The sequence below is a fragment of the Amia ocellicauda genome, chromosome 6, assembly GCF_036373705.1.
Source record: "Amia ocellicauda isolate fAmiCal2 chromosome 6, fAmiCal2.hap1, whole genome shotgun sequence".
Taxonomy (NCBI): Eukaryota; Metazoa; Chordata; class Actinopteri; order Amiiformes; family Amiidae; genus Amia; species Amia ocellicauda.
In genome coordinates, this window is record NC_089855.1 from 17,152,476 (window position 1) to 17,179,935 (window position 27,460).

General features: G+C 39.9%; 1 protein-coding gene across 1 annotated transcript; it reads left to right on the forward strand.

Moving 5' to 3' along the window:
- Nucleotides 1-5,761: 5,761 nt before the first annotated feature.
- Nucleotides 5,762-26,179, forward strand: fam124a (family with sequence similarity 124 member A). The gene is made up of 4 exons (XM_066706385.1): nucleotides 5,762-5,920; nucleotides 10,489-10,520; nucleotides 16,924-17,663; nucleotides 22,704-26,179. The coding sequence occupies exons 1-4, from the start codon at nucleotides 5,847-5,849 to the stop codon at nucleotides 23,502-23,504; spliced, it is 1,647 nt and encodes a 548-aa protein (XP_066562482.1). The 5' UTR covers nucleotides 5,762-5,846; the 3' UTR covers nucleotides 23,505-26,179.
- Nucleotides 26,180-27,460: the final 1,281 nt, after the last annotated feature.

A 27,460-nucleotide genomic window follows, 5' to 3' on the forward strand; every position in this document is an offset into this window, starting at 1 on the left:
TGGGGTCATTCCAAACAAAGCACAATAACAGAAACAGAGAAGTTAGGTGTTCATTTGAAAGCTCTGATTTAGTGAGTTGTGAGTAGTTGGATGAACTTCTTTACTGTACCCTTTTGTTGAAACCTGCTTTTAGTTTCAGCTCAGCTGAAATGCGATGGAATAGGGGAAAGTAAGAACACAAAGACCAAACCAGACAATCACTGAAAGGAGGTGAAAGTGCAAGATCCATTTACCTAGGGGGGGTGGCCAATCCAGGACTGTGGCTCTGTTTACTCTAATAAGCAACTAATATCTACAATAGCTGATTTGGTGTGAACTGAATTTATGTATACACGAACTACAGTTCTGACCATATTGTGTCACATTTGTTACATATCTCATGACAACTTTGATCTCTTTCTATACCAGTTAATATTTACAATCATTTAAATGTGATAAGGAACTCATTTAAAACTAAATTGCTCTGTTGCAGAGTGATAATGTATTTAGAACTACATCAATAAAGTTTGTGTTCATTTTGTATTATCATATAGTTAGACTAATATGATCTCTTGTAATTAGCTAAACAAAAATACAAATATAGATGTTATAAGAGTTTGCAACCTTTTTTGCCAATTTTACACGCATGACAGCAAGGTTTTAATTTTAAAATTTCATATGAATTCATAATATTCGATACAGACATGCATATGTATATTTGAAATCTTCTTAATGATATGAAAGCAGTGAGGTATTCTATGAGAGAGTCTTTAGTAATGTATATGACCACAACTACACTTTGTTTGGAACTAAATGGGATAGATCACCCAGGCTTCTAGTTTTGTGAGGTAATAGTGTAATATACAAATATAATAATAAAGCAACAAAACTGTAGAAATCATAATCACTAACTAAATGCATAAAAAAGGTTATAGTAGACACTCATGAAAATGCTGCCAGTGTTCTATAAGACACAGTGAATAAAATGCATCAAACCCTTAATCGGGTATTAAATGCTTCGTGTCCACTGCCAGCTGGTAACGGTAGTTCCAGTATAGTATAATCTGCATATACAAGTGATAATGGCTTCTGCTGTCACAGTTTGTTACCACTGAAAGCCCATATTTGTTTTCTAATCGATCAGTTATTATGTCACCTATTTCAAATTTCACCTAAGCGCCTATTAGAAATGGTTACTGATAAAGAAAGATTTGTATTACTGAAGTAACTGCAATGCTTTTGATTATCTGCAATAATGTTATTGCAAGATGCAGAAGTAAAGAAGCCAAATATACTTAAATGAGCACCATAAATATGATCAAATGTGTATATCAGTTTTTTTAAGCAACTGTAAAATATGACTTTTATTCACAGTCATGTTAACAATAAATTATACAAATAAGGATTGTGTTTGTGAAAATTGGAAGATCAAAATGTGTCCTTCCACTCTAGAAATACCACATTATTTTTAAAGCAACCATAGTACAATCCCACAATCCCAGTATCCCAGCAGAGTAAATGAGGCAAATGACTACGGGTGACTACATTTTCTCATGGTGAAATACTGTGTGAAAAGGTGTTTGACTTTTTATGGGTATAGACTCTAAACCCATAAAAGTGGGTATAGAGTCTAAATGTAGACTCTCTCTCATATAATATATATATATATATATATATATATATATATATATATATATATATATATATGTGTGTGTGTGTGTGTGTGTATAGGATATAAATCCTCACTCATTGCATTTTTCTCATTACACGCTATTAACTGATCTGATTCTTCATGTCATTGAGTTCATTGTTCTTGTCATCACCAAGGACAACAAATAGAAATGTTCCCTGTGAAGAGTGATTGCACAGAACACAGGTAGAAAACCTAGTTACTCCAGTTTCTCCTCTCACTCTGTAAATGTGTAAAGTTGGATTATTTTTCATATTTAACACTAAGCAGCTTCTACACAAAACACAGATAGTTTTACACAAACAACTATTCCAAAATATTTTAGTTCCGCTATTTTATACATTGAATAAGATATCCCGGAATATTTTCTGACATGTTTTTCAATAAGCCTGTCTACACTGCTGCAGAGAGAATAATTTACATGCAAGGTAGTGTTTTGTGTGTAAATACTGCCTTTGTGTAGCCAGAGCTGGTTCAATGTTGCCATCTAGAGGTGTGTAACTATAAATCAACTTGCTATTCTATGGGATTGTATTCCCAATTGCACAATTGTCTTCTGTTGCCTAACAACTGCAGCAGATTCCTAACATAACTGGTGACGTTGACTAAATTCTCGCCCAAAGGTTACTACATGTAAAGCTAACAATTAACTTTATAAACTGAAGATACTAGAAGCTGCTTACACATATGGGTTAAGTCAGACCATATTGCCAATATGAACTGCTTCCAGAAACTACACCACTTGATCTGCAGGGAAGAGCTAATTACACTGAGCAGCTATGTCTCAGAGACAAGCCCATAAACACTGACTAATCAGGTAATTCAGAAGGGGCACCACTTGCAAAATAACAAATGCAATGAGGAATAACTGTTAAAATTAAGTCTTAGTCAGTCACCTACTTCAAAGCAGAAAAGTGACGTTGTGAGACAGTTTTGTGCAACTCTTGTTTGCTTATATAACGTTCTTATATCTAAAAAAAAAATGATGTAAATGCTTCCAACCACCAATGGGACACTGAGATCAGAATAAGTTTTGACGATGCAGTGGCACACCGTAATGCTATCAGTGCTGATCTACAGAGAGACTCTCTGTACTCCTCACTTCCAAAAACAAAAAAAAACTTGTTTCTGTGACCCACAGGGGGAGTGTCTTGCCCTGCAGAGGGCAGTGAATAAACAAAGGTCACATTCCAGTACAAATTGCTATCCTAGTGTCAGTTCGTATTTACAGAGATCAGCTTCACTCTTGCTCCCACTGAGTTGGTAGATGTAGTGTGAACCTCATGTCCATTTTTATTAACATTGACCAAGAGAAGGACTAAGAAGATAACAAAAAGGTATACTATACAAAGAGTATATGATGCTAGTGCAAAAATGGGAGTGTGGCACAAGGTGGCACCATAATAAAAGCACAATGCCAGACCTATACAGGTATATCCTGGAAGCAGAGCTGCAGGATGCTTTCCTGGAGGCTTTGTCATTTTATCTAAAAGATTTAAGGAATGACTGACTAGGGATCTGAAACTCTTACATTAAAAACATCCACAATTGGCACCTGATACCAGGACTGCTATTAAGTAGACTAGCACCTAAAACACACTGGATTATAAAGGTAATTGGTCTTTGCATTGAGGGATGTGTTGGAATGAGGGTAAAGACACCTTCCCCATGATTAATCCTTATAACAGCCAGAACTCCAACCTCAGCAAACAAAATCTGAAGTTATTCCCAATCTGCTATTCAATCTGTAGTACTCAGGATCAATTTAAATTTAACCATATGCCCAATGCCACCTATATCAGTATCCATAATAATACCCTATCATAACCTATGTCCATGCTCAAATTCTGTCCAATCCATTGACCACAAACCCTTAAGACTGTACTTTGCTTTCCTTTGCTCAGAACCAATGAATAAATCAATCAAAAGGAAATGGAGCCTATAAAAGCATTGCAAAATGTGCTCAAGCAATTGACTTCTGTTAAAAGTACCCATTAGGACCAGAAGATGGCAGCAGAATCAAATGTAGAACAGTGCTTTTATAATTGTAGTGCACGTACTTAGTGGCAGAAACTCCCATTACCAGGGTGAACAATTAATCTGGCCAGGAAAATCAATATATCATTGTACGGTGGATCTGGAATGGGAAGTGCTGTTAGAGATACCCATGCCTAACAAGCATATTGTATTGGCAGGGTGGAATGGCCAGAGTTTGCGAGCAGTAATGCAGTGTACGGTTTAGTTAATTTAACACACACAATTCCATGTTTATTAAGTGTTCATTCAACTAATTAATACATTTACAGATCTGTACTGCAGCGTGGATGCTAAGACAGCACTGAAGTACAATAACTGAAACCCAATGCAGTCATTTACTTGTATAGAATGAGTGCACAGACAATTGTAAAGAAGTATGGATGTTGAGGAAATTGTAAATAACGAAATTAAAGTAACAAGGATTCAATTAGAGTTCCGATTCCCTGCTGCATTCTGGGAATGGGTTTTGAAGATGTACTGAGGAGGGATTAAGACTATATAGAATAAAGATGGGATTAAAGAGGATAAATTATACAAAACCGATTACTTCAGGAGACAAACCTGATTTAGACAGAGTTAATACTAACACATTAGTTTTCTTATTCTTTATAGAAAAAAGTGTTGTGATATTCATATTTAGGCATTTGAATAAGTCATAAAAGAAAATTATAATTCTGTATACAATATAGGGTCAAATTAACGTTTCCATGCAATAAGGTGAATTACAGTTGCACAAAACTTGTCTCATATAAATCTGTGATTTTCATTGTGTGTGGACTAATGTGTGTTTCTGATACAAAATGTCAAATTAAAAAGATGTCATTTGTAGCATTTAAATGGACACTATATATTATACAAATTGATCAATTAAACTGAATTAATAGATTATGTAGAGTCCTGATTGTGTTAATTCATCACACATGTATGACATTATATTTAAATCTGTTTGTATGCGAATTCTCTTATGCTGATGAAGAACTTGTATACATCAAAATGTTGTACTCTGAATTTGCTTAAATACATATTTGTTTGGAACCTATATGTAAGTGTTTGGGTATTATTTTCTATCTATGAATTGATGTAATTGTTGTAATTCTTATTCTGGAAGCATGCAGATGTATTACTATCCTGACCCTCATTTAAAAAACAAAAACAGCGCAAGTCTGGTTGGGATGAGAACTTTGTGCACCTAGCCTGGTTGTCTGACTCTCTTTTTGACATTGGGCTATTGTTAAGCCCTTCTAATTAACTCTCACAACTCCACTGGTTTGGGTTAATTCTCCTTCTTTTGAAATGATCACCCCTTAGGTCACCCTTGTACCCGTGTCTAGGCGGACCCCTAAGTCTGCTTTTGATGTTCATCGGAGCATTATTATCAAGTGACCTTTTATAATGTTGTAAGTATCTTGAAATCCCCCACAGCTTTAGGAGGTGAAAACCACCACTGAGGTCTTATTAAGCAAATCATCAGTTTCAACAGAAGAAAATGAGAACTGCCCAGAGCAAAAGCCAACCGACTGACACAGGAGTAGTCTGAGAGCAGCGCTGAGAAATCTACCTGAATAGGCACACAAAACACAAAAACAAAAGGCACAGGGATTATACAACTATTTCAGGCCGGTGGAACTTCAAGGCAGTGTTTTGTGTAGCTATTTCTGTATCCTCATTGCCTACCCAGCCACATGTAGTGTATGTATATATATATATATATATATATAAAAAATGCATGTAATGAACAAATACTGTGTCACTATAGATGTTGTACAGAATGTCTTAATTGCATTCATTTGCATGCTGAAATCATGTTTCAAGTGAAAAGTAAGAAGGATGCTTTGGTTAGTTCTAATGTTTGTAGAAGTACTATCAAACATATACATTCCTTTCAAATTAGTTATCTTCGTCACCTCATGTGAGCCCATCGGTGCGCACTTTACGCAGCAGAGGCCGCGCGTATTCAAGGTCAGCGCTGCCGGCGGAGACGATGCGCCCGTCAGAGGCGTCGCCTCTCCTGGATGACGCAGCGCAACAAAGTAGCGGAGACGCCTGTTGAGCGAGCGGGGCTGCCAGCAGGGCGCTGCACAGGCTCACACCGTCCTCCAATCCGGGACAAAGCAGACACGGGAAATAATGCCAACTAAATATGTCGTTATCCTCTGAAATGGAAAAGAACTCCACTGAAGATGATGGTGTGGATTCAGGGGCAGAGACCGGAGGGTGAGTTTGCTGCTGCTACTGTAGCCGAGCTGCAGGACACATTGCACTGACCGCGATTCTTACTATACTATCTCCGCTACATTCCCCCCCACATCCTCCTTCTCCTCTTTAACTCTGTAACCAGATATGGTCAAGATCATTTCTCAGTGTTTGTTTTTAATTCTGCCAAATACGGGTCATTTATTTTGAGCCATTGCACGTTGCTGTACTGTCCAAAATTCCTTCTGTCTTTTCTTTTTCTTTCTTTTTCGTGTGTAAGAAAAGCTATTCAAGTTCTTCAGATGAGGGATAATATCACCCACCTGCTGAGTGCTGTCAAAAAGTGACACCTGGCCAATTACACAGTGACAGCTGTAGCTAGGGATGTAAAAGACATTAATATTGTCATCTGTAACACATATACATAGACGACGTACCTTATTTTTCCAAGATAGTTCATAATAATAATCAAAACAGTGATACAAATGCACTCTATTGATTTTCTCTGATTTTGTGTGTTTATTTATTTATTTTTCCCAACAGTGAATACTAAGCAAAGATGCTTGGGTGTATTCCTGGTTTGCCTTTAGGTATGTTGATTGGATGTATACTGGTGTGTGTGTGTGTGTGTGGTGCAGCTGTTTCTGTGTGTTGGTGTTAGAGAGAGTACAGACAGAGACTCTAGCAGTCGGATAATGATGTGCTGTGATTGTGTGTCGGGTGTGATTAGTTGTCAGTGTCCCCTGAAGAAAAAGAGCACCCTTGGAGAAACAAAAATGTACATACATACATAACAGGTACATTGGGATGAAAGTCAGTTTTGTAAATTAGTTTTTTTAGACTTCTTTTGAGGTTGGGATTTTCTCTCTCTCTCAATTATTATATCTCCAGTAACCATTTTAACACTTGTTGAGATATTGAAAACACTACACATCAATTGCCAGTTAACACACAGCTGCAACCAGAAACGGTTATTATTGGCCCTTGCATTGTCTAAATAATTCCCAGGTTATTGGCTTTCTGTGTCAGATTTCCAGACCTCTTTTCCTTTGAACTCGTAAGAATGCCTTTTCTAATTTTACACTATCATATTTTGCTCTTTTATTGTGATTGAAGATAAGGTGTAAAAGCTGTGAAAGCTGACATATAAAGTTGGAAAGAGCATGCCTCTGACTGGGTCCCACTGCGATCGCTCCAGATGGCATGTGACGGCACATCCTTTTTCTAACAACAAAACACAGATCTGTCTTTTTGTTATCCATGATGTGACTGTGATTATGCAGATTTGGTGCCTAATCCATTGAGAGAATGGCTCTTAGCTCACTGCCAGAGTGAGTCTTGTGTTGTTGGTTTACTATATAGTTCACATGGCCTTATTTCCGCTCGTGATTATTTCTTTACATATATTTGTGTAAAAACAGACTGAGAGATGGTGGGGCAGTTTAGAATTTGATTTTGATAAAAAGTATTTGTTCATAAAATGGTGAGAGGTAAGAAGCAGTACTATAAAAGAGTGCTAGCACTGCAAAGATCAGTCAGGTTTTTAATTATGTGGTGGCCATGACTAATCTTATTTATTGTGGTCCCTTTGTAGGAAAGCACCTTGCGTTGTACCTAGTATGTATTGAAACCAACAAATTTGTGTTTTTCCAGATGTTAACTATTAAAAGTAGAAAAAAAAAACAACCACTCAGCTATTTCCCTCCTCCACCTCCCAGGGCCCCTTGGATGACCTCCCCCTGGCTGCTTGAGTGTTTTGGTGTGTGTGGGTATATGGTTTGGCATGGGCTGCTTTAGAACTGGGAAGGACAGTCTATGATCGCTATGATCCTGAAACCTTTGGGCAGTGGAATACAAAACTGGAATGATTGGCAGCCACAAGACTTTGCCATCATTGCAGTGTTACAACAAGAGAGGCATTTAGAGTAAATTGGTAGATTAGGACAAACACTGTTTTGATAATCCAATTACCCTTTGGGGGAATGGGTGTGTTGGGGAATTAGAATGTTTTGTAATACAGGATAATGGGATGTTAGCCAGCTTATTCACAGAAGCACTCTCAATCCACTTGGGCAACAGGTTTCTGAACATAATTAAGCAAATGAAATGTTTACTTTAATCTGCTTGCACAACTACTCAATGGAGGAAAAGGAGGCATACTGATAAAACAATCAAAACCAATTTAAAAGTTTTGTATTTTGCAGGAGCTGTTGCTTAAAGAAGTATAACAGAAAAAGAGAGAAACAATAAGGAGAGGCCTTTAAGATTGAAAATATTTAAGATGCGTGGATTTCCTCTCTTCAAGAGTGCACTAACATTACTACCTTACAAACGGGCTTGGTCAGCAAACCGAATTAAACGCATGTCTATAATATGATGAAACAAAGTGTTCGTACATTTTGAAAAGCTTGATATATGCTATACCATGACCACTATTTAAGACAAAACTGTAAAATCATACTTTCAGTGTCTCTGAGTGTAATAATAGTGAAACTTCAACCGTCCATTATAGAGAAGGATTTTCGCAAGTAAGGAATGAACTCCGCTTGTACGCTGTGAGAAATGGTAACAGGGATGGCCCATCGCTTCCACAATTGGAGTACAAGGTTTCTTTATGTGGAGGTTTGACTGTGGGGATTACGGACAAAGGAGGGAACACATGAGTTGCTAATCCTTTTGTCCTAAATCTTGCTCCCCATCCTTCTTATTATCATCTGAGACATTGCAGGACACGTCAAGATTCACCACTCTCCCAGAGGTTTGCCCTCCAACAGAATTAAAAAGTGGCGAATTATTTAAGCATTATTTTCTGTTAACTACTGCCTTGAAAGTCTTGTTAGTTTGTTAAAAGAAATTAACGGAACGTAGTCGTGTATATCCTCATAGTTTACATTTGATTACCTTCGGCAAACAACAAATACAAGGGATGATTTTCATAATGTCTGGGCAACCTCCTAAATGGGCTTCGGCTACTAAGAAAACAGTGGGGGAACAGCGTGGAGAATTAGCAAGGCCAACTCTGCTTCTGTTCTGGTCATCAGTACATTAGTCAAGGTTCCTCTTCTGAGCACAGAGTGGAAAGTGCCGTGTAAATAGGAAAGGACAGGAGAAGGTGCACCTCCAACACCAAACATGGGCCTCTGTCCTCGTGTGAGAAAGTGAGTACCACCAACAAAGAGTTGCGTCAGAGACACTAGCAGGACGACAGCCTCCAGAAGTCTGTTCAGAGTTACCACTTTCTGTCAGCCCGGGGGGAAGAGGCCTCAAGCATTTCAGACCTTAGCCAACAACTCACTCACCAGTGCAGAGAGAGCAGGAAACCGCTCGTAATGCACGGTGCTGCTTCCAATTCACCATGACAGTGGAAACAAATTTCCGTGTTCAGGCGGGAAACAGAGACTGCCCCAGATGGTCCTGTATTCTGTTGATTGTTTTGCAGTCTGGAGTCAAACAGCCACCACAGGTCCTGACCTGACCTTAACGCTGCCTCTGTGGTCTTGGATCATACCCTGCTCTACCTGCGGGAAGCTTTCTAAAACTAACAGTGGAACATGGAGATACTTTGGGGCTAAATTAGGCATCAGGAGAGGCAGAGAAGACAGGAACTGTAATTTTGTGTTTTTCTAGAGGTAAGCTGTGATTGGCCAGTGTCATATGCTTCCTGCTACGCATTATAGTAATCTTGGAAAATGGCATAATCATATTCAATTTGATCCAGCAGGATGATAAATCATACACCAAGTGATTGAAAATCTGCATTGTGCATTTTCAAAACAAAACAAACCGAAAAATAATCAACTGTTTCACCGTCTGCCTGTCCCTCGGGGCTCAGTACTGAAGTGAGTGCGTCCTAGCGTGCCCAGTTTCAGGCAGGCTCAGAGACGGCAGTGTCAATCATGCTGTTAAATGATAGGACAGACTCAGTCTCTCTCAACTGAAGGGAAGCTGCTGCTCAGTCGCAGCTTAATGACCGTAAGACAATCATTTCCATGCGAGAAGTCACACCGAGTTGATGGCTCAGGTGGAACCTTAAGTAAAGTGACCGGATTAAAGCGAGGGATGGAGCTATCATGTGCTGAGCTATCAACCCCGTCTTCTGTGCCTTGGCCAGGAACACCTCACTGAGCTTAACTGAACATGACTGATGTCACCAATGTCTGTTACCAGGCTTAAGTGTCTGTATGCGTCTTCACTGCCAGGCTAACACGAGCTCAGCTGCAAAAACCCATTTGGCAATAGTGAATGTCTTCTCCAACAGGTGGGCCTCGAGGAGAAGCTTTCAGAGGCAGTCAGTGAGGGCTGCTTCTTCAGTGAAAGCTTTGCCTAAGCAAGGGGGTTGACATTTATATTGCTTTGATCACTAGCGTTCTTCAACTTTGAGAAACAAACAACATCAATCAGTAAACATTGCACAATGAAGGATAATTGTCTAAATGTCTAGTTTTCTATGGTGTGTACTGTCCCAATGTATACAACGTCTGCTGTCCATATATTTTTTTTTATACTGCTTTGAAATTTGAGGACATATCACTAATTTAATTTACAATATACTCAGAGGCTAAATGCTGAACTTTTCTTCTTCATTGCAGGTCTGACTACAGTCCCATGTCTTCTGCTAGCAGTAAGTATCATTTGATAGCCTCTTTATTTATATTAATTACTTAAATAACTGCAAACTATCTATATTTGAATCTTTAAGGAATAAATATGACCCACTGTGCAGCAAGCTGAAAGGGTCTACCCTCATATATTTGTTTCCAGTAACAGCCTATTTGATTTTTCTGTGTATACAAGAGTGCCACACATACTGTAAAACTACACAGATCTCAATCTTTAGTCATTTTAACAATCAGAGCCTTGGTTTATCTCTACTTTAAAATGCCCACTGTGTTTCCCACATGTGTGTAGTGACCTTCCTGCCGCTGCTGCCAGGTCCAGTGTGGATCACAATGCAGGGATTATGTCCAATATTAGACCATTAATCTCTGCTCTAGGAAATGGCATTAGCCTACGTGAAACACAGGAAGTTGGAGCAACTGACAAAAGGCCAGGACTGATTTTCATGTTTTTCCTGTTAAATCCTGCTTGTCTCCGCACCGCATTGTCTTCTGGCACTGCTACACAGACGACAGTGGGGCCTTCTAGCAGACTGATAGGCCTGCTTTTTCCATCTTGTAAAATGAGCCTGTGGTAAAACTTTGCAAAAAATCTAACAAACTTTGTTTATGGAACAAAAAAACAGGCTGTAAAATCTGGCCTCTTATATTTGTTCAAATCCATTAAGTTCAGTGTCATTAAATTTGATCTGTTACCAAGGCTGAAAACAGTGCAGCTGTATTTGGTGGTTCATTGAGTTTGGCTTTGTTTTGTGTCTATACATTACACATCTAGTTTGTGTTTTTATAATACTTTGTTCCAATTCTGAGGTTTAAAAACCTGGAAACTTCGAAGCATAATGTAGGTCTAAATAGTTTCTGGTGTCTGAAAGATCACACCTCTTTACTGGCATATACTATATTACTATTCTCACTACTTCTTCCCTGTGGCCAGGCTGTCAACTCTCCCAAACGGAAGAGCACTCACAAAATTCTATATTTAACACGCGACTAAAGCAATTTTTAACCCGATTTCTAGTGGAAACCCACCATAAATTACTGGGTTGGTAGTATGTAATTCGATGGGGGGGCAGTAGGGGTGTTGGTGTTTGCTTTAATCTGGAAACGCATTATTCTTTGACTGGTCTGTTGGTTATTACGAGACCTGTTTAATCAAAGAACTCTCTTGTCATCCTGCAGAGCTTCTCCTGCAAAACATTTTAAGCATTTTAAGCATTTACCATGTTTTCCCACTTGTTTAAGTACTAATTTTACAACTGAGCAAGCACTGGGCCGTGCATCTCCCGACCAGTTCTTTGTTTTGTGGCAGTTCTTCATGACTTGGACAGCTGTGCTTTTCTTTAGCATGAATGCCCAAGCACTCATCATCCTGAAGTCACTGACCTTCGCCCAGAGGGGCAGCTGAGCTGTCAATTTATATGGATGTCTGAGCTCTGCAGGTCTATTTGCAGCACTAGGGTTAATCGAAGTAAACACAGACAGTCCCATGCTCTCCACAGTGCTCAGCTTAGCTGGAATCCCAGGGCCTGCTTTCACAGCGAGCGACTGGAAATGTGCTGACAGTCAGATGTATGGTCCATCCTGTCTGCAGAGACACCATTAATCACAGATACGTGTTTATCTGCGAGGGACCAGAAAACAGACAGATCCTGCCTTCTATTCACAAGTTGATCGTGATCCTCCTTTCCCTTCAACAAAGAAAGTATCACGCTTTTTAAGTGATGGGAAACCGCAAACAGTAAACAGACAAAACCTTTTCAAATTTCTGAAATACAACAAATATCACTTATCGGTTAGTGTTACATCATCAATGTTACAATTGCTTTGTAAGTTAATGGGCACCAACAGTGGCCAGTGCTGCATTGCTAAAATATGCTAATCAGCTACACTTAAAGAGATTTATGAGAAAACCCCAGCAGTGGATTTATTGTTCCTATGGTAAATTACATCTATGGTTTAGAATAAACAGTTTGGATGTGGAGAAGTGTGGGTAATTTGATAGCTGTGTCACAAGTGAAAATAGTTTTGTGGAATGTCCCTCTCATTGAGCTGCAACCCCCCACCTCCACCCCAAATAAATTTAAGGTGCATTGTGAAGGAGAGATGTATTTTTTCCTTCTATCACCCTGTGTTGTGAAGAGATAAATAACTTTAGTGTAGTAGCAATGATCAGAGAACCTTCTGCAATAAAGTTAAATTGCAGTGACTGTCTTAAGAGACCATTTGTGTCTAAAATATTTAACCTTGTTTTGATTTGTAATCTGTCTGCTGTGTATTAGACCTGTATATTACGTTTTGTTCCTTGTTTCGGAGACTGACCTAGTTTCATGTACATATGCTTTTGCACTTATTGCCGGATATGTTTGAAAGCCATAGAAAGTGCTGCCAGTTTTTCTTTGTGTGTTTTCCTTCTTCAAGGTCCTGGGGGGGTTACAAAAGATATTTAATGAACTGTTGCACATCAGCCTTTTTAGTCAGAGCTGTGACACTGCAATGCATAGGCCAAAAATATATATATCGCAGTATCCAGGACACTATAATTGTTCAACAGGCAACTGCATGTAACAAAGAACAAGATGTACAGGACTGCACTGTGCAATATATTTCCTCTGCCCCCCAACTTCCATTGTCAATGAAAAATCAAACCCTAATAGCTGTGGTGTCTCATTGTGCTATTACTATCCTGACAGTGCTTGGCTTTATAAAGAACAGATGTGTGTGTTTATTCTGATTATTGAAAGTGTGTAATAGATTACAGACATTTTTAAGAGCTGACTCTAGTTTATATTGAAGAACAAGATTTATTTCTGTATGTGTAGGATTTGCAACATGAGGTTATTACTCAGAGTGCTTAACTTTCGGAGTGCCTTAATGCTCACGCATCAAGACCCACAGAACACCAAAGCAAATTGATGCTTTATCTGCACCTGCTGCCCCATTGTACCTGCTTGTTTTCACTGTGGCAGACACAGATAAGCACTTTGTACAAGTGTTTATATATATAAGGATTCATCAAGCCATCTATAAAATTACATTTTATAAACTGATGGTAGCAGACAGACCTTGGATCATTACAGAAGAATTAATGTGAGCACTACTACAGCCAGTTGACAACAATTCAGCATATTCTTAATGGTATCTGGAGACAAAACCTTATTCTATAGCTGTTACAATAAATCATCTAGTATTGAGAGAAATGTTGAAGAGTTTTAGCATTCATAGCACTCGCATAAACCAAGACTTGTGTCAACAGTTTTTATATGAAATATTGACTATATTGACTCTGAATGAACCTTAGACTTTAATAGATACATTTTCATTGCCGCTTTACAGCATTGTGAAATAGACCTACAGCTGTGATGATGCTAGTTTTCTCTTCCCTTCGTGTTTTAATTTACACAGATTTTGGTGTGATTAACATTATTGAAAGTGAAAATGCATGGCATCATATCAAAACCTCCTCTTTGAGATCCTAATCGATAAACGCCTGTAATCGGCTCCAGTCTCTCAGCTGTTTCTGATTTGATAGTTTTGACAGAAATGTTCTTGCCATGTTATCTTCTTTAATTCGTTCGCACCACAGTACATCAGTACTCTCTCCAGCAAGCTTTTCATGATTCTTAATTAAAAAAGAGAAAGGAAAATTCTTTGCAGATGCACACCTCTATTTGTATTTGTGTGGTTATATTCCGAATAAGATGAGATGAAAAATTTAATCTGCCAGAAACATGTGTGTGAAAGCTGTCTGCTACACTTGGTATAGCAGCTTCAGAGAACCCACTGACACATTGAAACAGTCCTGGCTCGAAGGCATGGCAGGCAGGGATTAGCATTGTAGTGTAGTTTCTGTCTATATAATGTGTCATTGCATCATCTGGCAACAGCAATAGATATGTAATAGATAGAGGAACCCTGCCACAGAATTCCACCTAAACATTGAGAAAGATCATGCAACCCACTAAAACAACAGTGTGCATGTTTGGTAATGCATCATGATTTTATTTTTATTTATTATTTAGATGCCAGCTGTCTTAGCGATGACATCAGGGAACAATGAAAATTATTTCTAATTGTCAACACATGGGAATACAACTTATCCGAGGGGTTCTCTTTCATTGTCTTGGAAACTTTGATTCCATACGATACAATAGGAATCGCTATGAAAAATCACAGTCTGTTCAAGAGCCGAGGTTCCCTTCTTAAATTTCTCCTTCCAGTTGTTTCTCATCACCACTACAGACATGTATAATAAAGACTTGCCTGGCATACAACGTCCGTAATTAAGCTAATCGTAAACAACTGGATGCTGAAACATGAACCATATTACATTTTCTGACATTGTTTCTTCACATTGCATGATGCCAGCATGCTCCTTGCCTGCAATATAAGACAGATATTTTTACCTTGTGCTAAAAAAGCCTATCAGTATATTTAACGCACAGATCAAGAGGACACTGGGAACTCTTAGATCAGGATTAGAAGCTTACTGCCACTCTGCGGAAGGCCTCTGTGCTGGTTATCTGCTGTTTCCTGGTCCCTCCAGGCCAGCCCTTTCCTTTCTAGATTAGCAACGGTGTTAGTATACAATTCTGTACTTCAGCGCAGTTATCCACCCCCCCGGTTGCTGCTCTCTGACAGATGTTTCTGTCAGCAGGCATTGCGTTCACCATCTTGATGACTCTCTGTTGTTCAGAGTCTAAGGAGCCTCGACTGCTGAGGAAACCCATCTCCACCCGTCGTGTTTATGTGTCCATTAATTTACAATCGCTTATCTACCTCAATGAAGCCAGAAAACTCTTCCACTGCCCCCTTCACTCATCCTGTTTATTTATGTACGCATTTATTTCAAGGACACACAATACGTGTGTATATATATATACACACACACATACATATATACCTTTTATCTGATGAAGATGATAAAATAAACTGTGACTACCTTCAGAAAAATTGTCTGATTTTAAGCATTTTGCAGCAGTTGTTGTCATCTTTCAAGCCTGCCTATGAAATGTCCAGTGCCCCTAATGTTTTATGTGTATCAGATTACCTATGGGAAGTGGGTGGAAGCTTTGTTCACAGAGCCCTATGGTGTGGGACGGGGTGTGGAGGGTACAGTAAGCTCCAGTAACTCTGCACAAAGACTGGGGAGAGCCGTGCCAGGCCGGGGTCTGTGTCTGAGAGCTCAGCAGCCTCAGCCTCTGATTTCTCCCCACATAACAAAAGAGGATTTTCTCTGCTGTGCTTGTAACCTTAGATCCTAATAACGGGTTAGTGCAGTGCTCTGGTGGTCCTTGTAGTGACTTGTTATTGCGTGGCTCCCCCATGGTAATCGTCAGAATGGCACTGGAATACTAATGCTTTCTGATGTTCGAGCGCACGCATCGAGCTCTCTGAATCATAGTGCAGTAAAGGGACACTTTTTTTTTTCTCAATTGAAGAAATATGCAGCAAATTGTTGGGGAGATACTATTATAGTAGAGTTGAACTAATGAGCCAATAAAGGAATGTATGACCTAATTTGGCAGCACTCCTGCCCCCTCCTGCTACATATTCGATTCAGAACCAAGGATATACATTTGCAACCTGTCACCCACATATTTGATGAAGACGTTAATTAAATATTATGCATCACCTTAGTTAAAATATCTTGAAATGGCATGTTGGGAGCTAATTAGACATAATTACTATGATTGTTAATTTATTAGAAGACGCCATTATCCAGGGTGACTTACAGTTTACACAAGACAAACATAATAAAATACACAATTCAATCTGGTTGGCCTTACGGAATTCCTGTTCTGTTTTCTGTTTGTTTGTTTTTACATTAAGAGGTTTAATCCATTAAGCAGATTTAATGAATCTGTCATTGTCATGTTTCCTTCAGTTGTCCACAGTTTATGGTCATGGAAACATGCCGTCTCTTAATGCCAGCACAGCACAGGTAGCTACAACAAAGGAGAGTATAGTAACTAATGGGGCAGAATAATTAGGGCTATGATGGCAGGCTTCAGCACTGGATGTCTGCTGAAGGGGTGATACCCAGATCACGATTGGCCTTGGCTCATCATTGGGATTACATGAGGAGTTTGTTGAATAGACTTTGGCAGATGAGCCCAGGCAGATTGTCATTTTGCTTATTGGGCCAATAGTGCAGTGTCATTAGCAGTCAGACATTGATCCATACTTTGCCAGCTCAGGAACAGGGCGGCAGCCAGGCCACTGCTAGTGCAATCCTGTTTTTCTGATTTTGATCAGTCCACCGGTCTCCTTGGTGAAATATTCCAAACACAATAAGGAATATAAAACATTGCAGATTCATTACAATTTAAAATGTAATTATCAGATCAAACGCACATTTGTAATGAATCCCATTATAGTGAATTTGAATTTGTCCTTTCTGTCCTGGAGGTGTGCTGTCAGTGGGTGACCTACACGATCCCTTCCTGGTCAGCGTGCATATCATCACGGACCCGGGGAATGCCAAGACCCTGCAGAAGGCGGTGGATGGCGTGCTCGCCTGGATCCACCCAGAGCTGCAGCTGTTCCGGGTATCAGAGCGGGGGGCCTGGAGGAGAACCAAGAGGCCCAGGTCAGGAGGGCTGAACCAACCCGCGATGGCCGTCATCCTCTTCCTGCAGGAGGAGTACGGCGAGCAGCAGGTCCTGCAGCTGCACCAGGCCCTGCAGCGCCCACCCTGGCAGTACCACCACACCGAGAGGGTGAACGGACGCCTGCTGCCTTACATGCCCGGCAGCCAGGACTTTTTCACTCTGACGCCCGGCACACCACTCTGGGCTGTGCGGCAGGTGCACTACGGCAAGGAGATTGTGCGCTTTACCGTATACTGCACCCATGACAACTACGCCGACATGGTGAAGATGTACCAGCTGGTGCTGAAGAGGGAGCTGGCCCAGAGGAAGGGCGACTTCTGTTTCTTTGTGGTCTACTCCAACCCCGACACCGAGATCCAGCTCTCCCTCAAGAGGCTCCCCAAGGGCCAGAACCCCACCCCAACAGATTCTGCCATTATGGAGTTCCGGATCAAAGACATTGGGCAGCTGGTGCCCCTGCTGCCACATCCCTGTACCCCCATCAGCGAGGTGCGCTGGCAGACTGAGGACTACGATGGCAACAAGATACTCTTGCAGGTCAGTGGGGAACAGTCCTGCAGCTGAAAAATGTCTCTACTGTCGCACTTATCACACCTTGACTGTGTTTTGCATTCTCATACAGTTCATTAGGTAAAAATATAATCAGCGTGTTTTTATGACAAACGAATTTAGCTTCGTTTTTGTTGTAGTTAGTTGTGATCGATCTCTCTCTCTCTTGATATAGATATAGATATTGCCAAATCTGCATGAAGTACCAAATGCTAGTGCATCGTATTCAAATTCAGCCTATTTCTTCAGTTAAAATTTCTAATCCTTGTTCTGAGGACTTAAAAACACATGTTGGGAGTATGCTGTAGGTATGTTTGAGTGAAACACATAAGAGATAAGCCAATGCAGTATGTAGTGTCAAATATTTCAGCACACTTTGGGGAACATGCAGGCCATGGAAAGCAAATAAAACGTTTGGACCTTAGTCTGGAAAATAAAAAAAGTCTGCAGAAAAGCTAAATCCGAGCATAAAACAAATCAATCTCTCAGTGAAATGACATTTCGAACGAAAAATATTTTCTTCACATAGAGCCCCTACAGGTGGCATTTGCATCCTTGTGCAACTGTAAAGATTACAGTGGTTGCTGCCAAGGTCCACACTTTCAAGGCTCTTGGGTGAAATTAGCACACAATACCTGGAAACTGCTAATGTCCACTCCATCGCTTGCCATAAATTGTAATCATTAAAACAAATATTTTCCATACTGAGGCACTGAGGATGTATTAATGCAAAAAGACCTCCCTAGGTTTCAGGGGTAGCGGACAGCCATGGCGTGGGTCTCTCCTGGCAGATCTGCATTCCTTTTCGTCAGCCCTAAATGTACTGTGATGAATAAAAACTCCCTAATCTCCCCGAGCACAGAGAGCCATTGTAAGAGTACCTGCAATAAGGGCTCCCAGACGGAGCTCTCGGGCAATGTCACAACATGACTAACAGGCTATCAGTTACAGCAGGGATTTATATCAGCGCAGAATTAGATAACAGCTTTGGAAATAAACTTGGATTAGTCTTGGAGGGCAACTGGTCCATTATGCAGATTGAAAACTGACTCCCTTTTTCTGTCTTTTTAAAAAGACACCAATGCGGTTGAATTCACTTTTGTTCTGTCTTTAAACTCTCTGATGTTCAAATTTCTGATTACCCGTGTACTAACTTAGTCAGGATCATTGCTTTTAGATGTGAAATCTGACTTGACGTACACTGGGAAGATTAGTGAAGCAAGCACCGCTTAAGCAGCATGCTCTCTGTTATTAATTCGAAGATGTGTGTAAAACTCCTATTCACTTTAAATCATAAACCTACATTTGGGTCATAGTGTATTATGAAAAATAATGGCATAAGAAACCAGAAAAAGAAAGAAAGAAAAAGTATCTTATACAGTGTAGTCTATTCTGTGTTATTATTATAACCAGATATCAGTCGTTGTAATAAAATGAAGTATAGGCACACAACTCCTACTGGTGTGGAAGATTAATTAAATCTAAGCCATTGTTCTGATTGTATTAGTTTAAAGTAAACAGACAAGATAAAGCTAGTGTTTCAGACTCTCTTAAAATGAGGGTTACACAAAGCACTTTCTGAGGAGAATAAACTCGGCTGGCACTGCTTTTCCTCATAAAAAGATTCAGAGGGAGGCAGCAGACAGGACTGGGATATCAAGGCTGCCACTCCTTCTCCGCAGTTTCTAACTGTAAAACAACGGTTTCTTCACTGCTTATAAAAAACAAGTTTTTCAGTCACGCTACATCCCTTTAACCGAGTCCTGCAATTCATAGTTAACAGTTGGTGTGCGCTTATGGCTCATTCCTGCACAGGCCTGGCTAAGCCCTGATAAGACCGGTTTTAGATCATTGTTATGGCAGGAGGCTCATTATCAAGGACCACCTGCTGGTAGGCTGCATATACCTGGATATCCACAGAAAGTAGAAATATCTTCATTACACACACAATGAGATGGAAGGAATCATACCTACTGCACCATTTGTTTCGTCTTTGGTCTATCTTGAATAAACAAACAGCCTGTGTCCTCCTTTGATTGGGCGTCAACTGAAATCACCAATTTCTGGGAAGAACTAGAAATTAACTTATATATAAAAAAACAGTGAATCCAAAATATGGTGGAAATAAAATGGGTGTGCAGTTATTAATAGACTTGTGACCATGTAGATGAACCAGATTCACACAGAGCTTTTTAAAATAATTTCTTATTGAAATATTTATATCTCCTGTATTAGAAAGATATTACACATATTGCTATTCACCTGAACAGAGAGATATCTCATCTCAACCATGCATAAATAGTCCTGAGTAAAACCACATAAATAAAACTACAAAAAAAGAGTGAGCAATTCAGAGTCAAAGCAGGGAAGCCGGCTTAGTATCCAGGGAACTAATAGTTAAAACTCACAACTTAATGTTTAGGCACGTTCTTGATAAGGCCGTGATATTTGAACTGGAACTTTTTCCTACTTGCCTTTGCAGTTTACACTTACCGTTACTTTTTGAATCGCCTTCCCTGTACAGAGTCTGTTTATTTTTAAATGTCACATTTGTAACCAATTTGAACGTGGTGTTGGGTATCTGCTCCACTGATAATTCATTTGTTGAAAGAGAGGTCCGGTTCCACATTGCTTAATGGTGCATGAAGGACTAACGACCAGAACACTGGGCCATTGTCAGCCCAGAGACATTGGATTGCTGCACTGTCAGAGGCGTTTTGTTTCTGGAACAAACATTCGAGATGCCAGGCAGTGCCTAGCAAAGTGAAACAAGGTAGGATAAAGGCATAAGCACATTCAGAGCGCAGCTACCACCTGTGAAGCCCTGATCAGGACCACTTCCATGGAAGTAAAATGCTCGTTCTAAATTAGATCAATTAAAATAAAATCTAAAATATTCAAGGATTGTGTGGTTTAGTGTGTTGTTCTATTCCTCCAAGATCATATTGTCACTTACTGAGTAAGTGAACAGATTGTAATTTAATAAAATCTTGTGTAAAACACATCACATCCTGTACAGAAAGATAAAAAACGAGATCCCAGCTGTGTCAAATAAACCGGAAGAATTCCACCTTGTTTATAACTAGGCCTGAGCATGGCATATGTGGGACATATACCTAATGCACAAATGTGCTTGTGCAGATCTTTCTTTTCCTGTACTCTGCTGTTCATGCACTGTACCATTGGCAAGCGCTTAAAGGCCAATCCTGCATAAAGCTAACTAAGCTTTCTAAGTCTATTCTGAGACCTTCATACCTTCAGCAGTATTCTGCCATTTTATACTATTAATTAACAAAAAAAAACATAGTATTTTATTTGTTTTTTTTGTACTCTTCAGGGAATAAAATGTTAGTTTCATACTTTCATACGGATTGAATGTGTGCTTTTCCCACAGCTATGACAGACGAGCACTGAGTGTAAATCATTGTCATTTTGCCTCACAATCAGGGCTCGTGAGTTGGGGGAACAGCAGAGCGAGCTGCTGTGGAGACTGATGTTAGCGTGGGGTCTGCTTCCTCTCTCACAACCACAGCGGCTCCCAGAATCACAGGTCACGCTTTGAAAGTGATAGGCAGAGCAGAGACGTAGGCGAGTAATGTGAAAAATGTGCTGACGATTCAAGAGTCCACTAAAGAATTAAATGTTCAATACACCATTGTGAGTGTCTTTTCTTAGAAATTCAAATATTCACCCACCAGTACAAAGTGTACATAGTTAAACACACACACACACACACACATACATATATATAGCACTTTTAACTGTAACCTGTTGCTTCTTGTCAACTGCCTTTTGAGAACCTATTCCCTGTCTCCAAGATACACTAAATAAAATCTAGAAGGCTTTGTTGGAAATAATTTCCAGGACCAGTATCGAACCAGAAAGCTGAGATAGGCTTAACTGAAGACAGAAGAGATGCAATAAGTAAAATAATCCTTGTCTTTCATTATTCCACTGGTGTACCCTGGTTACGTGATTGCACTTAAGGTTGCATTCCAGTGAAAATTACAAACAGGCCCATTCAATCGTTCCTCTTGCCAAAAACAAAAGTCATCTGAATAAAACATTACTTTGAAGGAAGACCGTTGTAAAAAGGTCCTTTGTTTATGAATGGCTGCACTTCTGTTAGTTAGCTCAGGATCAGCTATTTTCTGAAGTATACCCTATAAATATACTCTCTGGTGAAGCTAATATTATCTTTTAATTTTGATGCACAACTTTTTTATTTATTTATTGAAATCAAGTGCTTTTAGGCCAAGGCCAAATCAGAACTTTTATCAAAGTAAAAATTGCAAATGACAAACCTACACACACACCATCATGATTTGATTTATAAGCTGTAGAATAGAGCCTCTGACAACAAATTACAGCGCAATAGAGTAGAGGTTCGCACTTTGCCATTCGGGAGAAGGTGAACATTTTTATTTTGGTCTAGCCTAGTCTGTTTACACGGATGTGGTTATTTTGCAGTATTGCTGTGGTAGGGAGTACTGCATGTACCTGCGGATATGTAGTAGGAAATTAGACAAATTGTCTTAATGAAATGCCACGTTTACTTGCCATGCATCTCACGTCCTTTACCAATCAAGTAGTAAACACAAGCACATGTACAGAACTGGAACTGTGAGGGCTTAATTTAAATACAACTAAATATCTGTGATAGTGCATATTGAAATGTATGTTATGTTAATTTGTCATTGTTTTTGCCAAGTGCATTCATATAAAAATTACATTTAAAGTAATGTCACATTATTAATGCACAATCAACATCAAGTAATCCGTGTTCTGCACACTGCACAATTTGTTACTACAACTGTTTAAATAATCTGAAAAAGACTGGAGTCTGTCTCTCTGGTTTCAAATATTGCTTAGGATTTTGGATTCATCAATTATAAAGATGACAATGCACAAAAAGCGCTTTAAATTGGATTCTGTAATTATTTATTTTTTTTCAGCATCAGTTGGCATTTTGCAAGAAAGCCTGTGCTGACCAAGCATTAACCTCTCTGTGCTTGTTTGTGTGTGCAGGTGCACGGCTCCTCCAGACACTCTCGGCGGAGGCACACAGTTGCCCAGTTTGCCCCAGTGCCTGCAGATACTGACCCCGCACCCACCCCCACCCCCCAAGTCCCCTGCATGCACCTGGGACGAGGCCCAGTCTCCTACAGAAACAAACGCTACAACAGATCAACCTCACGGCCCCGGGCCCAGAACCGCCTCTCCCAAAACGACCTGCCGAGTGTCTGCGGGGGGGAGGAGGCGGCGAGCAGGGGCCGTAAGCCGGAGTTGGCGGGGTCCTGGTGGGCCGGCCATCGGACTCGCTCCCTCTTCTGCCTCCCCACAGCCAGCAGCAGCCGCTCTGCCTCCCCCGCGTCCTCGCCACGCTCCTCCCTGGTCCTCGGCTCCCGGCTCAACGTGGACGCACTGGTGGGGGCCGAGGAGACGGACGTGGACACGGGAAACAAGCTCAGCAGCGTGGATATGTCAGTGGTGTCCGCTTACGTGCGGCCCTCCTCCTGCTCCAGCAACAAGAGCATACCCCAACCACCACCACGGCCCAGACCCCTCTCTGCACATAGCAACCCTGTCCCATCTTTCTCCGGGCTGTCCTGTCGCACCCCGCCACCAGCCCTCGTCCACAGCTACCTCCGCTGCCATTCGACTTCCCCCCTACCCTCCATTCTCCGCCCCCCCAGGCCTCACAGCGCCTGCTACCCCCTGTGCAGACTCTCACCCTCGGCTGCGGACAGCGGCCATGGCACCGAGACTGAGAATGGCTCCCCCAGAGAGGGGGCGGCTGACGACGATGAGCAAGAGTTCTACATCTAGACACCCCAACCAAGAGAGCACCACCTTTCGGTACTGAGGCAAAATGAGAATGATGCAGAACTTCACAGCACCCAGGCGGCGCTGGATAAAAGTGCACCGTGCATTTTCCCCACTGCTCTCTCTATCTTAAAACATGCTGACAGAGAATGGGTGTGGAAATCGAAGTCGTTTCCCAGCAATCTCTCCAAGAGAAACAAGAAAAGGAAAGATACACTGGGCTGTTCAAAGCAAGTGTCATTCAAAGTATGCAAGAAACTCATTCAGTATTCTATGAATCAGAATGTTATGTACAATTACCGTTTTTATAGCACTGTTCTAATTCTAAAAACAAAGTTCGTGAAATTTTAAAAAGTAGTAGGCTAATATCTAAAATTCCAAAGGCTATATAAGTTATAAGTAAGAGTAAGTGCAAGATTTTAATAACATGAAGGAATATATATATTTATATATATATTGAGGGGCAAGTGTGCTGAGAGCCAAAGAGGTACTGAAGACTTCATGCAAACAGGTTGACTTGGAAAGCATTCTGCATTAATGAGCGGCAGGGAAAGCCCCAGTTTTGTTCCTGGGGGCTTCCTGTATCTGCCTTTTACTTCCCATACTGAGGGGAGAATGGGGGCTTCAGGGAATAATCATCCCTTCCATTCTGAAATCCTTCAGTACATGGCTCTGGAAGTGTTGTGTCCACTTATCTGTTTATGCTCACAAGGTGAATGAAATGGAATGGGATGAATCCGACGGCATCAATACACTGAGTTCTGCTCGTCTGCATCAATAAACACAATCAGATGGCATGCAAGAAAAGTGCGGAAACAAAGGAGAATTTCTAGTTGTTCTACCCTACAATGTGTAATTTAAAGATCAATAGATAATGTGGTATTGTTTAATTTATACCATTTATTATCTAGAAATAACTTTTTGTACTGGAATATACAGACAAACTACAACATGATATGAAGGCAGCTGAGTTTTTTGTTCTTTATACAACACTGCCCTCCCCCACTTCTGTGAAACTGAGTACTTCATCGTTTGCCTAAAGGAGATCAATTCAAACAATTCCTTTTACAACTATAGCGTGTTAGCGCCCCCTTGTGGAAAATAACAGGAGAGTCAAACCAGATGTTCTTTGTGCATTAACACTGTATATAACTGGACCTTTTAGATATTTAATTTGTTAAAATGTTTTACAATTGAATTTACTTTTAACACTATAGATAAGTGTATTTATTTATATTTATTTTGTTTACAGGAATTTGGATATATTCAATTAATTAAAAAATACAAGAAATATCCTAAACACATTACATGTAAATTGTATAGATTCTGAAGGTTTTTAACAAATTACCCCCCCAGGGTACAGTGACATTATGAAAAGCTATTATACAAACACTGTATAATATTCAATATTCAATTCAAGGTAACTTTGGTATATTAAGGTATGAAAAGGAAGAAACGAAACAAGAAACACATTTAATGACAAAAAGAAGAAATAAAGAGATAGATGTGTGTGAATACATATCTATAACTGACATTGTTGCTCAGTATACAGAATAAATGATTAGCAAAATAAATATATTCAATGCTTTTTTAATTTGCCGATTTAGACTTTAAATTCTAATTTTTATATTGAATTATCGCTCAACTTCCTAATGTAAAGATTATATTTTTATAGCAACGCTTCTAATTTTTATATCTGTACGGAGTGTAAATACTTTTGCTTACTTTCATTGTCTTTTTTTTTTTTAAACATTGTGTGTGGTCATGTAGATTCTACTGAAAAAAAAAAAACTAGAAAACGTCATCATGTTTCAGGTCCTGTTGGCTTTGTATTGGCATTATGTTCTGTATGAAATAATGAAAGGCCAGAGGTATGTGCACATGTTGTTTGCTCACAGCATAAGCGGTGTCAAAATGAGATCAATAAATGTAGACGTCCACTGAATCATGAAAGTAATGAAGCATTGTGTTTTCCATACATAGAAAAATACTAGAGCTGTCACTTGGCAATATTTAAAAAAAAAACAGGCCTTCATTTTCAGTCCTGGTCATCTGAAATGCAATAATATGGAACACAGTTTTATTGAAGAACTCTATAGATAAAAAAAATATATTCATCTGATAAGGAGGGAGGCGATCTTTGGCTTATCATGTCAAAATCATTCTCCGCATTGAGGCGGATATACAATACTGGGTTTTCACAGCACTGCAGAACAAAGCAAGCTTTAGCAGCGAAAACAAGTCAATGTAGCCTAAGTAACAAAGGGTGTCTTTTACACAGATAAAACAAATCAAAAATGCCTTTGTCTCTCAAGGTCGGGAGTCTAGCATCCTTTCAGACACTGCAGTCTCTCCCATGCAGACTTCTTAAACTCTCATCCTTCTTGTTGTAGTTTACTCAGATATCTGCCATGGGAAACTGCCTCCTACAATATGTGTATACAACAGAAAAGCTAAAGTACAGTGGTAGAAAGGGCCTTGTATAGCTGCGGTGTGCTCAAATCTGACCGCTTACTTTCGGTTTACTTATGGAACTCAGCACCTATGAACAAACTATTGTTTTATCAACTGTTTCATGAACTGTAATGAATGTCTCCTTGGTTGACTGTACTGTATGCAAAAATATAAACTGTAAATGTGGTAAATGTGTGCTAATTAAATTAACTTTAATTATTAAACCAAGTGTCTTCCATTAAAAAACAACAAAAACAAACAGTTGGTGCAGCTTTAACAGAGCCTGAAGACATCTAGTCATCATCCCTCACACTAAACCATGTGCTGAGTCCAGCTCACAGAAGCAAGATTGTAGTGAAAGAGGAGAACCCAGACTTAGAGAGGGAAACACACACACACATACAGTCAGAGAGAGGGAAACAAACATGGCTGACTGCTGTGCAGGGAACAATACAGAGAATCATTTCAAAATAGATTTTCACATTTTCATTACTACAGGAGCCCTGCAATTATTCGTGAAGCTGAAAGAGTATCAGAGTCTGAGCGCCTGGAGAAAGGCTCTAATAATCCACAATGTAGCAACAGTGGGCAACAAAGACACACCACTTCAAGTTATTAAAACATGAATTATTCCACTCCACTAGGGGGGATTTTATCCTGAAAACATAATTTCAATGTACTAAAATAGGTTTTTCTTGAAGGGTTTGCATATGTTGCTGTTCTTCAATATGTGGATACTTTGGCTGTGCTACACTTTATGTAAATTAGCACACAACCGCATTTTAACCGCATGTATATCATTTTTATGATACTGTACTGTACTGTTTGCATTAACCCACAATGACATTTTAAATCTTAGTATATATTGGGGAAGATTAGTTAATTTAGGATTTACAGTAGTCACACCAACAATTAGCTAATGTATTTCTCTGAATCTCTGTATGAAATAACTGAGACATTTATGATGAGGAACAAGACAATGGGGCCCCATTCTGTACTGTAGTTTGATTAACAAATTCGTTGTCATGTCTCCAGTGACCACAAGTGATCCATGATCAAAATCTCAAAAATGGTGTAAGCAGGTGCAATGGTAGGGTGTTACACAGAGTTTTGTCAAGGAGTGACCCCAAGAAAGTATGAGCCATTTACTGAGAGATGTTCTCAGTAAAAACAGTGAATAAATGATTAATTAATTCACTAAACTCAATTGTACACATATGCACACTGTACACAGGCCCAGGCTTGCCACATGAGAGACCCCTTTATTTGAGTCAAGTCAGAGAGTTAAATTCCCACCCCAAAATCTTTACGCCTGACCTATAATCCCGGAGCAAAGACAGTGGGTCTCCCTGTGACTGTGGCGTATATCTTATTTCATGCGGGCTGTCGCCGATTGATGCAACGGTTCACGTCTCACACAAACAGCACAAGCGCTGGCCTCTAATCCAGATTGGTTTACCTCCACGTACCTGGCAGCACGCTAATGTGCAACCAGCAAATATCAC